Consider the following 16,029-nt stretch of genomic DNA (forward strand, 5'->3'; position numbering starts at 1 on the left):
CCTGGAACAAGTACCGCACCGTATTCCATCTCCGTAGCCTTGTCTCGTTTTCCAGTAATTGGAAACTTTGTGACGCATGCCCAGACTGGCTTTGTGCATCTTGCTTAGAACAAGCAGAGTGTTTTTTCATTTTTCAACCCAAAAGCCAGCAATCCAACCCAGCACAGAATACCTGAAGCCTCCTGAACACATCAGAAGCATGCTAAAATAAATTCCCTCAGAGGCCTGCCAGCATTAATAACAATAATAAACATTTAAGGATGAAATCAGCAGTTCTGTATGGAAGACATTTGTCAACCCTGATGATGAAAGCAGAAGGAAAATGATTGTCGTGTCAAGTCTCGTGACAATCCTAGTTCTAGAGGTATGCAGCCAAAACTATTACTTCAAATGTGTCATACGCTTTGGTGGTTTGAATTGTGATATGGAGCCCAGATCTCACCCAGCTTTGCCCCCTTCTTCAGCAGGGTCACCACCACTGACGTGTTCCTGCAGCCAATAGCGCGGTCTAGAGGCCTCATGCCACTGTAGTCCACATGCTCAATCACTGCCCCTTTCTCCACCAGGTAATGGACCTTCAAGCAAGAAAGGAAGAGCTTAGCTGGGAACTAATGAAGACTATAAAAGCTCACATGACAACAGAACCAGAATGCTTTGCTTCCTCCCATATTTGCAGAGTAGTGGCCAGAAACGTCTAAGAATCATTGACAAATTTGCTGAACCTGAGATATGAGGGCTAAGGTAGCTTAAGCCCCTATTTATTGAGGAACTACTTACGATATCCGCATCACCGTAGAACGCGGCCAGGTCCAGCGGAGTACGTCCGTTCTTGTCCGTATGATCTATGACTGCACCTTTCTCCACCAGAAACTGCACAACGCTTTTGTGTCCCTTCAGGCACGCCCAGCTCAGCGGCGTTAATCCCTCCTTATCCACCGAAGTCAAAGCAGCACCTGAGAATTGAGCCAAAACCCACGATTATTACTTGCGTCTACAGCACCTCCTGCGCTGCCCAACTTGCCTAAGTAGGTTAGGCCGAACTTCTGGATTAATCTGTCCCAAGGTCATGGATGAACGACCGCATCGCTACGAAAGATAAAGCCGGGGGGGGGGGGGGGTATATGGGGCGGAGCTCGCAGGTGTGGGCATTCACCTTTCGAGAGCAGGAATTTGGCAGTGCTCAGATGTCCCTCACAAGTGGCCACCATCAGCAGCGTGCGGCCCTGCTTGTCACACACGTCGATGTCTGCGCCGTGCTGCAGAAGCACGTCCATAATCTGACGCAAAAAGAGAATTTGGAGACGGCCATCACTCTCTCAGCTAATCGGCTGTGGTGGATCCTTTTTCATCAGATCAGAGGAACCTCCCCCATTGCAGCACGCAATCTGGGGTAACTTCCATGGACTCCCTCACCTGCCAGTGGCCCTGCCTGACGGCACAGAAGAGCGGCGAGACCCCCCTGCGATTCGCCTGCTGCACTGAGGCCCCTTGATCCAGCAGAAAGTTGCAGACCTCCAGCTTACCGCGGCCAGCAGCGGCAGTCAGGGCTGAGGATGGTGGGAGACAAGCGTCACTAAAGGGCTCACTTGATGAAATCCATTACAACTATGAAGGTGTGTAAACATCCAATCATCTGATAAAGAGAATATTAGCATCAAATAGGTAGGGTTCCCTGGGCTAGACTATAAGGTTAACTAGCTTATGATCCACCATCTACATACAACTCAATCGCGATGGACGGGAGGGAGTCCCCCTGGCTGGCTACTGCTTCTATACTCATAGGTGTCAGTAGGTTGTTGGCAAGTTGCAGTAATTTGCACATTAAATGCGTAGACAGCCCATAGGAAAGCTGCCCCCTCCCTCAAATAATGGGCAAATAGCATAATACATCAACAGGTAATGACAGGAGCTGCATTTATAGGATGCCAAAAAAAGACATTTCCTTTAGGAATTCAAGAATACGGCCTACAAAAGCACATGCAAGGTCTGAATGCAGAACAGGATGCTCTACTGATAAGGAGAACAATTCCCAATGACTGCACACGTCCACGTGGGAAACAGCTCCGGGGAAGTGACATTGTTACCCTGCGGAATGGGAATGGCAGCTGCCCTGTGAAGGAAGTCCGCCTATTGAGCCAGGAGAGGTGCCTGATCTCGCAGATACAAGGCCTGAACCCTCTTGTGCTTGACTTGGGACTCCAGAAATACTTTGCGTTAACAGATCAGGATATGACACCGTTTTTAAACAATTGCATACTGGTGTCAGAAACCGAGATTCCGACATCCTATAGACCAGACAGTGAGAATTTACGTGGTCCCTGCAGTCGTTCAGAGCTTTGATCATACACATCGGCGTGGTTTTGAAGCACAACCCTGTCGTTTCGCAAAACAAGTCTGAGTTATGCAATGCTATTTGGCCCTTTGAGGGAAAATTCACGCTACAAAAGAATGTAAAGCCATTCAGGGCCAGGTTTCCAGTTCTCATGAAATGAGCACAACGGCATTTGGAAAGAAAAAATGAGTGCACAGGGTAACACCATGCACAGCACTGTGTTGTTTTAATTACCTAACAGTTATTGCTCGTTAATTTTTTTTTCCTTTAAGGAGCCATCTGGACAATGTTTATGCATGTTTCATGCATAAACATGAAGATAGTTTGAGTCACAGTTCATAGTTCCTTTCTTAGAAAGCACCTAATTTAATCATACATTAACTGTTAATAGCTATCTAGCATCTTTCTACCCAAAACTAATGGCAGTCAAGGAAAATCTACGAAAATTTAAATTAGGTTCTCATGACCGTCTACCACTGATCTTAAAATTGCTACATAAGGATCCCTTTACTTCTACCGTAAGAAAGAGCCATAATTTCCACCACTGGGCTGTGTGGCTACAAACCAAATGCGGCCAGTGTTACTGTACTGCATCGACTGCGGTGGATTAAACCGTAACATACATCACCCCAGGCGATAAAGCAAAAACGCACACAGAGCAAATAATCCTGCTCCCAGAGACAACCTGAAGCCTCCCAGCCCCGGGGAAGCTGAGCCGCACGATCCATCTGGATAGCCAAGCTTTACTTTATAGAGACGGTCTATCAAGACCACTCTCCATATGCTCCCCCAGGAAATCTCACCCACAGCTCTCACTCTCCTTCGTAAACATCTGAGTTCCCATACACGTTTCAAAAAGATATATATATATATATATATATAAAAGGACAATTTAAAAAGCTAGTTCCTCCAGTTCTGGAAGCGATACAGTGCACTGCAAAATGCTACACACCAGCACACCAGCGGAAATACAATAAGCGAAGGTGGTGACCTTTGCAAACTTCTGCAACAAACTTGAGACCATTATAAATAATAATAATTTAAAAAACACTGTACATTGCTCAATAAAATCCTCCCTTGTGAAGCATAACCCAATGGAGGGTGGCCTTGGCGACAGTGTCCTCAAAGCTCCTGGACAGCATCTTTATTAAAGCCCTAGAGTCCTCTTAACTCGTGCCCCCCTCCCCCACAGACATGGGCAGATTGATGCTTTGTCGTTGCGCTGTAAGCGAACGCTCCTCCCACTCTGACGGTAACCCTCCTCTCCCGGCCCGGCAATCTTCAGAGCCGACACTGTCCTTGGCCCGACCCGAGGCTCGTAAATCACCGGCCAAGCGATAAAACTCAAACGGTGCACACGCACGGCATCGAGCCCTTGACATTCTCCTCAAGGATGCGCTGTGGTGTCCGCTGGACCACTGATGCCCAAAAAAACCTGCGAACTATCAGACGCAGCTGTACATCAGTAGTTCACGACCCATTTCTCAGCTCACATTTTTATTCTGTCCCACTACCTACACACCCAATTTTAACTTGACTAATTATAAAGCCCTCTGATAACTAGCCCAGGTGTGCAGGTGCTGGACCACAACTAAATTGTGGAATGAGGGACCGGAGGCCTGGGCTTTTAACCACTGCAGTATATAATCTATATAACCAGGTAAGCAACCACTAATAGTTAAATGATCCTTAACGGCATCGATTTGCACTAATCGTGCCCAGCGTCCCCCACGCCTGTGAAGGCACTTGTATGGTAATAGCTTGTATTTAATGGCTGGAAGAGGCCATGGCAGCCCCCAGCAGCCCAGCGTAAATCTCCCATCCATCTTCCATAAGGGCTTGTCCGGTGGAGTACCTGGAACCCATCCCAGGAAGCACGAGGTACGAGCTAGACGCCGAACGGGATGCCAAATATCCAGGTAACGTGCGTTGCACGGACCCAGCACACGGTTCCACTTCATTTAGCGGCTGGCTAAATCAGAGGCGACCTGCGAGGTAGCTAATATCGGCGGTACGCCATATTTCTCTCTGCCACAGAGTCCCACGGGATTCGGGTCCCCTGCGGCCCCCTCGCCGCACTGACCCACCGCGGCCCCCGCAAATTAAGCATGCACACCCTCGTGCGTGATCGATGTTGCAGCCCCCGCGTGTGATGACCACAAACTGAATAATGAAAGAGTAAAACACTTTAGAGCATTAAACACTACATTTATTAAACAGTGCCTGTAAATGGGTGATTTTATCATTTAAAGTGATTCCTTGTGTAATTACAATGGACAAAAGCAATATAAGACTGCCCTCCAGGGCTAGTGTGCACTTTATGATATTTTGATTTTCATCACATGCTGTTTATTGCTTCACATAAAATCTCTTTCAGTTTTTATTATATACTGAAAACTACTAACGTACATTTAGAAAATAAATACAGCTTGTCAAATACTGAGCACAACCAAGCGATCAAGGAAATATTTTATATTTAAATACACTCAGCATGGAAAAGTTCATAAGTTATCCTTGGATATTTTCCCTTTCCTCCATGTCACGTTTCCAGCTTATTTGATTGCACAGCTACCCAGCAGACGTGTGTAATGAAACAGCCATTCTGTCCTATTAGCATAGCTATACTGTCCATGGGGGAAAAAAATGAGAGGGACTCTCGGCAGCCTGGACCGGCTCCCGTCGGGAGTTTGCGTCTCCCGTTGCCAGGCGCCGTGACATCCTGCAGAGGCACCATGGGTCTTCACAAGTGATGCATCGCCGAATCCGTAAAAATCAGCAACGAAGATTTACGAACTTCATAAAATACTGACCCTGGTCACTTTCTACTAGATTAATTCAACAGGAAATGGAAAAATCCTCCCTATTCCTCCTGCAACCCCAGCCCTGAGACCGGCCATTTCAATTCCAGCATTATCATCTAAATTTTGCCTCACCGCAAATCACATCAAATTGTGGATGAAATAGAAAATTACACACAAGAACACAGAGTACTGCCTCTTTTCAAACCTATCAGCGATGAGCAATAGGTTATTTTTTCCCTCCCCCTCCCAGTGGCAGCTGAATGGCTCACAATTTATGCTTTTGTGTCTCCTTGAACGCGAGAAGGTTTTTAGTTTTTCTTCCACCGGTGCCAGATGCGAGCAATTAGCTTTCGGCTCGCATTCATTAGCTGCGGCTGCGGCTCGACGGGCAAAGGGACACCTGCCAGGGCATGTTGATGAACGATAGGTGTAGTGTAGCATATCAAGTCAACCACAAAGTCAAGGTTAAGCTATTAAGCGTAACTTTCCATCAGGCCGTAAGACAGTGGAGCCCAATGGCAGCATGAACTTCTATGCTAAATCTTCACTACTGCTAATTCATTTTGGAAGAATCACTGTTTACCCCCCTACTAGGGCCCCCTAGAGGCAGTTTTCAATAATGAAAATGCCTTTGATCCCACAAAACCTTAGCAGGTTTTTCAGGATGGGCCCATTTGGACAGAAGCAGCGAGCTTCTAACCATTAACAAATGCTTGGTAGCTGGAAGGTGAGGCTCGACTACAAACTGCTTCCTTCCTGTTGGGCTGACCTACATCTCGAAGCTAGTTGTTACACAGGCTGCCAGTTCATTACAGGATGACGATCTAACTATCACTGATGCCAGCCATGAATCCAGAACCAGCAAAACCTAATGGACCTTGACACACACATGATCCAGGAACAGCGATACAGCTGAGAGTAAAGTGCTGGAAACAGTCTTGTGGTTTTATTGCAGGCTCTGCCCCGGGAATGCGGCCTGACATTTCAGAACCGCCGCCATCGTGATAACCGAGCCCAGACGGTGCCGCTCCAGGCCAGGCGACCAGGGCCCGGAGTCATTCCACACACTCAACAGGGCGTTTGGCATTTTATCTGCTGATAACATAATGCCAAAGGGAACCGTGGCCTCACTTTCCGGCTCTGTTTATCTCCTGTGTCCAGCCTCTCCCTGAAAGAGACGGTAGGGCCGTCTCCTTGAAATGCCGTGCATGGAAAATAGTACTAGGATAGACCTGACCGTGCTCATATTTTCCATTCTGAAGTGATTTTCAACTTCTCCTCGGTATCTGGTGACATAGCGCATGCCCTTCTTTGAGAAAAGGATCAAAGTAAACATCCTTCAAATCAAGATGTTCCTAATTCCCGGCCACATGCTCCTCTGCTAAATGAGCCAAGCACAAACACAACATGACCTCCTGCCACTGGGACTTCCTCCCTAAGGTCCTCCGTTTGGAGCAGTCCAGATCACCTCCACTCTCACAGATGTTCCAATGTCATCTCTGGCTCCACCACCCCTGCTTCAGAGGAACTCAAGGAGCCCCGCAGGACAGATAAACCCCCCCCGAGTCACCACTCACACCATCACCGGCTGCCTGATGACTGATCACAGGTCAACTGTAGCTTGATGGCTTTAGCTCAGGATCAAAGCTTAGGCTGCATTGCCGCTAACTGTGATCTATGTCGTCTGTTAAAGTACGTAGCACAATAGAACCTCGATTGAAAGACACCCGGGAATATGCCTGCAATTCCACTCCGAATGGGGGGGAACACTCACTCACAAGGGCTGAACATTTAGGGCTGGCGGCTCTCCATTGAGGCAAAGGCTACAGTAGGTTGGAGACAAAGCTGGATTTCCCATGCTGGGATGCTAGGGAGGGGGGCTAAAAAAAGTGTCGGAAACAAGCTTCCATTGTCCACAATTGTGAAATATTTTAAACAGATGCAATGCTGCAAAAAATAACACAGCCGGAAACCATCAGAAAGCAACAGGAAGCATTTTTGATGACAACCGATGACAAAATTGGAGGATGCGCACAGCAGTGTTCTGTGACGGGAGAGTAAAAACACAGACAAACCTGTCTCCCCCCAGAGAGTGTCATGGCCATCAATCTGCACGGCGGGCTTATCATCCGACGCCAGCAAGCTCCTCACAACCTGTCAGACGACAAACGGTGATTAATGACACCGAAGGAAAACCTGCATGGGGCGAAGCTGCATTCGCTGAGCGGTACACGAACTCAGCTGTGAATTAAACACCAGATATTAAACCGGACATAACCCTGACATCACCACAATAAAATTCATTTAGCTGATCAAACAAAGCCCATGGTGACAGCATCTCACACACTACAAATGCGTCCCTTCAGACTACCGCTTGACCAGCATTGTTAATTCTTCTTTACTCTTCGTATCTTCTCTCATAACATCATCTCTTACGCTATAGGTCAATGACAGACCACCAAACCCATTAGTCGATAATACGCCCAATCCTTTGCCTTCAATTTGGGGTCATGCTTTAACAAGCAGGCTAGGGTAAACGCCTATGGACCTTGGTGGGTACAAAAACACACGCCAATAAACCTTGGGTGAAGCCTTGAGCAAAACAAATGCAAGACCCTCCCCATCACTTTCACATCAAGGGTCTTTGTATTTCCTCACAATGCATTTCTTCACAAGGCCAAAGTCCCATTAGCTTAGCATTCCGTGTAGCAGAGGCCTGCCAGAGGGCTGTTCAGCTCACCTGGGTGTGGCCCATGCTGGAGGCAGCGATGAGGGCCTGCTGCAAGGCCGTGCCCTTTGCTTCACTGTCCTGTTGCTGGCCATTAGGGCTCCACTCCAGCTCCAGCAGGTACTGGATGATCTCAGGGTAGCCCCTCAGGGCCGCGTGCACTAGGGGACACTGACCGCTCTTATCCAGATGGTCAACCTGCATGGGCAAAACATTGAAGCTTATTCCTGAGAATTGTCAATTACTAAGTGGAGCATCTTTCAGGAGACCTTAGAGGAAGGTACAGATTAAGGTTACGTGGACAGCAAACAGGTCGATATACAGCATGATAAAGGTCATCTCCAACGTAGGAGACTGAGTCACTGGAGCAGACCAGCTCCTGCTCACCTTTCCTCCGCGTTTACAGAGCAGGTTGACGAGGCCCAGGTGTCCGGCGGCCGCTGCCAGGCAAAGGGGCGTCATCCCGTTCTCTGACACACAGTCAACAGCTGCCCCAAACTCCAGCAGGAGGCTGACCATCTCCTGGTGGCCCAGGTGCGACTGCACGCACAGCACGGGTGCATTACTCAGGGCCTCCGTGCGATAGTTCACGTTGGCCCCGCCGAGCATCAGAAGACGGCTCACCTGGTGCCGGAGGCGTGAAAAGTGGAGCTTCAGGTCAAGAATGAAGGAGATATGCAAGCAGCATCTCAAACAGGTCCATTCGGACCGTCCCGTACATCACACAGAGTGACCATAACACAGTGATTTGAGGGAGGGAACCTTTGCCCAGATATGCTTCTGTACCATTATCAGTGGGTTCTGGCTGAAATGCAGGTCCTCAGAGGAGATCGCCATGTCTTACAGCATGTTATACTGTAAAGTTTTATCCAATAGATTCAATTCTGCATTATAATCAATGATTATATTAAGTGCCGCTGAATCAACGTTGACCCCTGGCAACCACACAGACTGCATTACTGCAGAACATCCTGCCTGGATCAAAATCGATACATCACTCAATTTGGCACATCGTCATTTCTGGGCTACAGGTAAAGGACTTGGAGCTGTTCCAGCAGGACTGGCCAAGGACGTGCAATGATCCGCTTTGAGAGAACATGCGATGAAACACATGGTGCACACAGCACCCACGGTAACACGAGGCCCTCGAGGACCAACGGCGAGCAGCTCGCGTCTGTGGGCTGAAACGTTACCGTTACACAGGAGCCAGAAATCAGGAACTGCGCTGTGCATCAAACCATGTCTCAGGATCTTATTTATATTTTATTTGCACTTTCGTTCATTTTGGCTTTCTTTTTTGTTTGTCTTAATTTATCATCCATTTTACTCATACGTGCTATATAAATAACTATTTATTATTATTATTTATTGTTGCTGTTATTACCTACAAACCTTTGGGGAACTGGGAAAGAATCCCGTTCACCTGCACCAGCCCATTTGGATGGTAGGAGCGAGTTTCTATCAGTTAAAGGCTTCGTAGCTGGAAGGTGAAGCTACTCCTGGCCCTTAGTGTCATTTACACTGCTGGGCAGCGCCGTGATTACACTGCCCCCACCTCCAAGCCAGCCCCCCTCCAGGCTCCAAGGCCAAAATGCAGACCACCCACTGTAATCCTCATCTCTCACCCAGGCAACATGGCACCCACTGCCCCCCCACAAAACAAACCCTAACATCTCTCAGCCAGCATGGTACCTTTGTGGGCTTTTCTTCCTCTTTTCCTTTCCCTTAACCGAAACGATTAATTCCAGCTGAGGAAAATTGCATTTTTATCTTCAGATCCTTTGAGCATGTAGACTGCACGTCAAATTTGTTAAAAACTGCATATCGGGGCATTTAACATGAAAACATATTCTTCCCCTCAATAAGGACATGAACAACAAATCCCCAATCATAGAACTGCAGAATTCAATGCTAAAGAAAAGCTAGAAAAATAACGGTTTTATTTACCAGAAAATGACAGAACATGATCACTTCTTATGGGCATTTAAGGGTACAATCGGCTAATTATTCTCCCTTATTCCATGAAAGTTAACATCACGCAGCAAGGCTTAGGAGGAAAGACTCAATGAATAGTCTAAAAACGTTAAAAAATCCAAGGAGGAAAAAACATTTTTCCTTAAAGCTAAAAATACTTTCACTCAGTTTCATTCAACATAAGAAAATCAATCATATTTCCCACTTGCATGCAGTCTTTTTTTCTGTCAAATTACCACCACTAACAGACCCCAAAGGAGAATAATTGGTGGAGCGTGGTGGATGTCTCCCTCGTGAGTTTTAGAGCTTCAACCCTGTGCTCTTGGAACTCAACTAAAGCTAAGAAGGGACTATTATGAAGTCACCAAGGTAGCATTTACAGACCCATATGATCCTGTTAGTGGAATTTCTAGTGAAACACACACACACGTCAGCTGTGTAAAATTCCTCTCTCCTTCTCTCAGGCAATAAAACGTGATGTATATCTGTGCAGGCGTGATTTGGTGAACTCGTGACAACAGCAGAATACTAAACACAGCAGACATGCAAACACTGACATCAATGCACATCTAAATGATGCAAACTGGTCGGTGTTTGGCTTCCCAGTGGTATGAGGGCAAACTGGAGGTAAGTCCGCCATTTGTAAATAGGCTGAGCCGCAGACACTGGCTTCCGGGGACGGGATGGCAGGCTTACCTTCACGTTAGGTGTGTAGAGGTTCCTCAGAGATGCCAGGGCGGCTGAAAGGCCGTCGGTGCTGCAGCTGATCCACAGAGCCTGCAGCACGCTGGAGGACACGCCCGTCTTCTTGCTCTGGCCCTGCAATCAGACCGGCGTCCGTAATATGGACGAGACCACCTTCCCAACAAGAGCAAGGTTACAGAGGGATCTATGCACCCATCGAAGGAGTTTCACAGCAGGGGCTTGTCGTTTCCATTCACCCACCTTCCATAACCACTAATGCAGTACAATGCTACAGTGATCCTGGAGCCTATCCCAGACATCACATGGCATAAAGCTTAGAACACTCTGAAGAGGTTTGCATGCTGTTCCACGGCACATACATAATCACACATTATGGGCAATTTAGGGAACTGATTTATCTGATGTTTTTCGGCTGTTCCACAGACAGAACTGGGGGCTAAAACACCCCACCCTGAAGGGCTAAGTGCGTACTCACACAGCATGGTGGCCTTGTACCGTGCCCAAGCATGATTGCCCCCGCTGGTCTGTGCTCACATCACGTTCAATGATCGTGGCCCGAGCACACCAGGTTCACTGTGCAACTTTTTGTGTTGAAGAAAACATAGGAAGTAAAGCACTATCGCTCAGCATGATGGAATTCCTGATTAATGAATCCCTTATTTTGTGGCTTATTTTGGGCGCGATGACAGATTTATTTAGAATGCAATGCAGCGATTTTTATTTATTTGTGCTGCACGAATAAGATCGTCCCATATTGTACCAAATATCTCAGAGTTTTTGTGTGTTGTACCCAGGTGTTCCAGGATACTCTCATTAGCCCAAATTTCCAGCAAGTAGACCAAAGTGATCCTTTGCTGACATGTTTGTTAAATGATTGTCCCTATCCAATCTGTATGTGCCATTTTTTGTCAACGCAGGTTTGTGAAAAATGACGCCATCTGTACAGCTTACCCGATCCGTTCCGTCTGGGTCTGGTTCATGTATAGTGTACATGTATGCATGCGTGTGCGTGCGTCAGTTGCATCGTTGATGTCATTCCGTACCTGGGCACGGTTAGTGATCACACTAGACGTGCACTGTGCCAAAGTCAGACACCTCCAAGTGGTACACTCAATCGTGCCCGGGCATGGTACAGAGCGATCACACTAGTCAAACGAACCGGACTTTGGGGGTCAAACATGCCCGGGCACGGTAGGGACTCCCTACTGTGAGCAGCCCTTACAGCGCTGAGCCGTCATGCTGCCCAGACCAGCGTCTCATGCTCCGCAGGTTTTTTGCTCAGTGTCCCACAAGGACGATGGATACCTCCTGCTGTGGTCAGGTCCTCATACAGTACCTTAAAAATGTGTGCTTTGAGGATATGGTGGCCGAGCTCCATCGTCTGCTGCCGGTTCAGCTTCCCCTCTTGCCGGGACAACATGAAGGCCATCAGTGCGTGCCCACTCCTGTAGGGGACAGGAATCAGCAGGTTTAAACTGGACCTCATCATCAGATACAGAGTGCAGATTCCCTTCGGACATTCAACTGGCAGGATGACATCATCGACAACCACTAGGGTCATTTTTAATGACAAGCTCGGCAAATGGCAATGGCTGCAGGGGTTGAAAAAAAAAGGAAAAAAAAAGGTGTTATCCTTGGGAATGTTCTTTCATCGACACACTTCAAAGACTCAAAGATGCAAAGTTGATGTATTTCAGGGAAAATTGGCAGGACGTTCCAGGTCCAGCCCAATGGCCTCCTGCATTGGCATGAACATCTCTACCGTATCGGTCATCCTGCTTTCAGAGGAATGTGTGTTATTGTTTTTTTTTTTTTTTTTTTTTAAGTGATTAATTTAGACACAGATAACAGTAATCAGTTCCCTGCTTGGAGGTTTGCAACATTTCCTAAGACAGGCATATTAATTCATTCGTTAATGCTGTACCCCCTTGTCTGACTAAACTGTGCTAAATACCGTCTAGACAGGCGCCTCACCCAGTGTGGACGAGGGGGGAGGAGGGTAGCAGCAGCCTGGGAATGCGTTTCCTGCGCAGCCTGGCTAGCCTCGCTTGGGTGTTAATTAACGGAGAAGTTCATTAAAGGGCCACACATGACTGGCAGAGTGGGGGGGGGGGGGCAAGCATTTCCATTAAAGTGGCGAGCCATCGCACTCCGGCCTCTGCATAAAAAGCTGCTCGGGGGGCATCTCTGTCCCCTGGCCTCCGCGGCTCAAAAGCCAGGCCTTTTCTTCTCTGTCTAATGATCATGTCTGGGGATCCTGAAATCACACACTGAAATGGGAGGCGGAGGGTCCAGAAAGGCACGGGGAGACTCATCGGAGGGGAAGGGTATTCAGGCACAGCGACGCTCCTCTCTGACTAGTTAATGAGGAACGTCCTGGAACTCTGACGAGCAGGTGCTCCCCTCCCCCATCAAGGTGAACTTCCGAGCCCCAGTTTCTTTTGAGGCGGAGGAGAAGCGGGGAATGGCGATGATCTGGATCCATCATCTGCGGGGGCCTCCTCTATGGCCAAATGGTGGCGAGTCATAGAAAGCCCTAGCCAGCCACCCCTGCATGAGTCACGGGGCAGCGTGCGGCTCAGTGGGCTAAGCCGTGTGCCTGTAATCTCAAGGTCGCCGGTTCAAGCCCAGCCTCAGCACGTCTGCGGGTCCTTGAGCAAGGCCCTCAACCCCCAGCTCCCTGGGCGCCGCTACAGGTGGTAAAAACAATTTCCCCACGGGGATTAATAAAAGTGTCAATTATTATTATTAAGATGGGAGTGACATGGCATCCAATCAGAAGGGGCCAACAAAGAGCGCCTGCAATCACCATTTCCTCGGAGCACTCTTAAGCCGCCAAAGCAAAACAAAACACGCTTGTAAAAGCAGTTTGTTGAATGTATTTAAAATGCCTACAGGTACGTGGGCTGGGGGGGGGATTTTAAATCAACAGTTGCATTTTTCTTTCCTTCACAAAGACCTTAATTGCTTTCAGCTGAATACATATCTTAAACAAAACACCGTACCCTTAATGTTTCTTCCCACTGTGCCAACAAGAAGAGTGCACTTCAAAAGCTTTGGTTTCTGAAGGACAGCAGTGTACTTCTGAAATTTGCCCTATGGTTGCCAACCAGCTCCAAATAGATACTCTCCACGAACAGTTTGCCAGATGGCTGGGGTTAAGGGCCCAAACGAGGAATGAAGCCGTCCAACAATTATAAACAGAAGAAGCCAATTCACTATTTCACTAGGATAGTTCATTAAAATATTTCTGCTATGATATAACAAGTGGAAGTTTCTTTACTGCTGGTCAGCAAACTATGGGAAAGTATGTTCTCAGAGCACGAGAAGTTCAAATTTAGCTCAGCTATTTACTTCATCCATCTATCATCACTCTTGTTTATTTGAACTGCAATAATAATAATAAAAAAAAACTCGTTTCCCCTCAACTGCCTTGGTCCATTGGCACTGTAGCAGGATATCGAGCCAGATCTCAACATCTAAGCACAGCAGCAAATCCGCCCAATGTGGGAAGTAAACAGCCACATTATGAATGATGTAAACACGGTGATACGGTCTGGCCCCAGAAACCACCCCGAGAAATGATCGCATTTTCTGAAGTCCACCATCGGCATGGTATTACAGGCATTACAGAGTTTGATTAAGATTTACAGTGAACAGCTACATTCGGTCTTGCACTTCTGGGCCGTCGTGCTCACCTGGGGTCGCACAGGAAGTCGGAGCTCTCCCCGTCTGCCCGCCACACCAGCCACTCACGAAAGGACGGGTGGCAGAACATGCGCGTCTTGTCCCTCCGCTTGACCAGAAAGCCGGAGAGGATATCCATGCGTTGCCGGAAGTCATCCCACTGGAGCTCGCCGACCACGCCGCCCGCATTGATGGCCTGGAACAGCTGCTCATCCGTGAGCGGGTGCAGTGAAGCCAGTGCCACGTTAAGGATTGGCCGGGCGCGCTCGAACGCCGAGTTGGTCATGAAGCGCATGTTGCACTGCAGCAGGTAGAGCTCGGCCAGTGAGACAGGCACCACCTTGTAGCTGGAGCTCTTGATGACCAGGTGGCCGCGGTCAAACAGGTCCAAGGTCAGCTTCAAGTACAGGTACGAGCCATGGCTCAGCGATACCAGGTGGCTGCTCAGCTTGCCCACCGTGACCGGGTCGGCTTTGCCGTTGAGCGAGATGTTGTTCACGATCTCCTTGCTGCTGTTGATGCGGTGCTGAACGTAGGCGTTGAGGTCACTGCTGATATCTTTGTTTTCTGGGAAGTCGTCCAGGGAGATTTGGGAAAACGGCAAGTAGCCGGTGATATCCTGCCCGGGATTAATAGGCCATTATATTCACAGTGCGGCAATAAACAAAAACAAATTTATTTATTCACACATTTTAATGGCCTGGCTAGGACAAACTGTTACTGAATAAACAATCACACATTCCACTGAAAATGTAAATAACTCCCCCCGCCCTCCCCCACACATCCACCCAACTGAAGCCTTCGATTTTTCCCCCAGTGGTTCAACAAATAAGGAAGCTAGTTCATGTCATGGTGTCAGCCATCAGACGGCAGCCACAGCTCATTGGGGGCTGTGTTCAGAAACGTTTAGGAGGCCAGGAGATGGGTCAGCTTGGATACATCTGCTCCCATGGCGGCCGCCGCTGCGCACGCCCAGAACTACAGCCTCACGTCCCCCCCAAAAAATCAATACACCCTTATGCTGTGATCTCCACCCCACCGCAGATGGAGAACGGACGGATAAGGGCGACCTCTCGATAGTGCCGGCAAACTGAGAGGAGAAGCTAACTATTTTGCTAATGCGAGGCTTAGCATGATGCGCGGGATACATGCACTGCAGAAACACACACAGTGGCTAGTGACACTCGAAAGAGCCTGGAACTTTGCTTGGCTTAGGGCAGTAGACATTCTTCACAGGAGCTGCTCCACCTCATTTGTATACACATTGCGTGAATATAACAAAAGTCATGCATAATTCATAATTTTGCCAAAATCACAGCACTTTTCATTATGAGAGGAGAGGGCTCTCTATGTGGCACTGTCACTGGATGTGACCCCCCCCAGCCTCAAAACAGACCCAAAAACAAAGGGGTGACCCAGTTCTAGGTTTCGCTAGATGAGCACAAACATGGGAAGATCACTGATAATGACAGAAGGACAAACACAGCGTGAAGAACAATGAATAATTTTGGAAGGAAGGACTAACAAGCAGAGAAATGGAAGCTTTAGAACATCTTAACCTTTTCCACTAAGCATTTTTACTTCCTCTCAGCTGTTCTGCATGAGGGAATAAGAACTTGAGGATAACTTAAAGCCCACAGGTATAATGAACTATAGATTGCATTATAATGCATTATGAAGGTTTCATAAAGTATTATAAACAAGACAACCATTCATAAAAAGGCATAACATCATAGCTGTTTATTATGCATTATGAATGCGCAATGAAACTCATCTATAATGCACTACCTTCATAATGCAGT

At 47.8% G+C, this 16,029-nt stretch overlaps 1 protein-coding gene across 7 annotated transcripts in view; it reads right to left on the bottom strand.

The window, feature by feature from the left end:
• tanc1b (tetratricopeptide repeat, ankyrin repeat and coiled-coil containing 1b) overlaps positions 1-16,029 on the bottom strand; it is a 95,727-nt gene that overhangs the window by 6,015 nt on the left and 73,683 nt on the right. For all 7 annotated transcript variants that reach the window (XM_023811685.2, XM_023811518.2, XM_072718544.1 and 4 more), the window contains 10 exons: positions 14,239-14,846; positions 11,877-11,985; positions 10,532-10,654; positions 8,249-8,485; positions 7,874-8,059; positions 7,209-7,287; positions 1,414-1,547; positions 1,154-1,277; positions 778-953; positions 443-575 (listed from right to left, as the gene is read on the bottom strand). In XM_023811685.2, the coding sequence (XP_023667453.2) occupies positions 443-575; positions 778-953; positions 1,154-1,277; positions 1,414-1,547; positions 7,209-7,287; positions 7,874-8,059; positions 8,249-8,485; positions 10,532-10,654; positions 11,877-11,985; positions 14,239-14,846 (1,909 nt within the window). The remainder of the gene's footprint in view (positions 1-442; positions 576-777; positions 954-1,153; positions 1,278-1,413; positions 1,548-7,208; positions 7,288-7,873; positions 8,060-8,248; positions 8,486-10,531; positions 10,655-11,876; positions 11,986-14,238; positions 14,847-16,029) is intronic.

This window comes from Paramormyrops kingsleyae, chromosome 1, assembly GCF_048594095.1.
Source record: "Paramormyrops kingsleyae isolate MSU_618 chromosome 1, PKINGS_0.4, whole genome shotgun sequence".
In the NCBI taxonomy this organism is placed as follows: domain Eukaryota; kingdom Metazoa; phylum Chordata; class Actinopteri; order Osteoglossiformes; family Mormyridae; genus Paramormyrops; species Paramormyrops kingsleyae.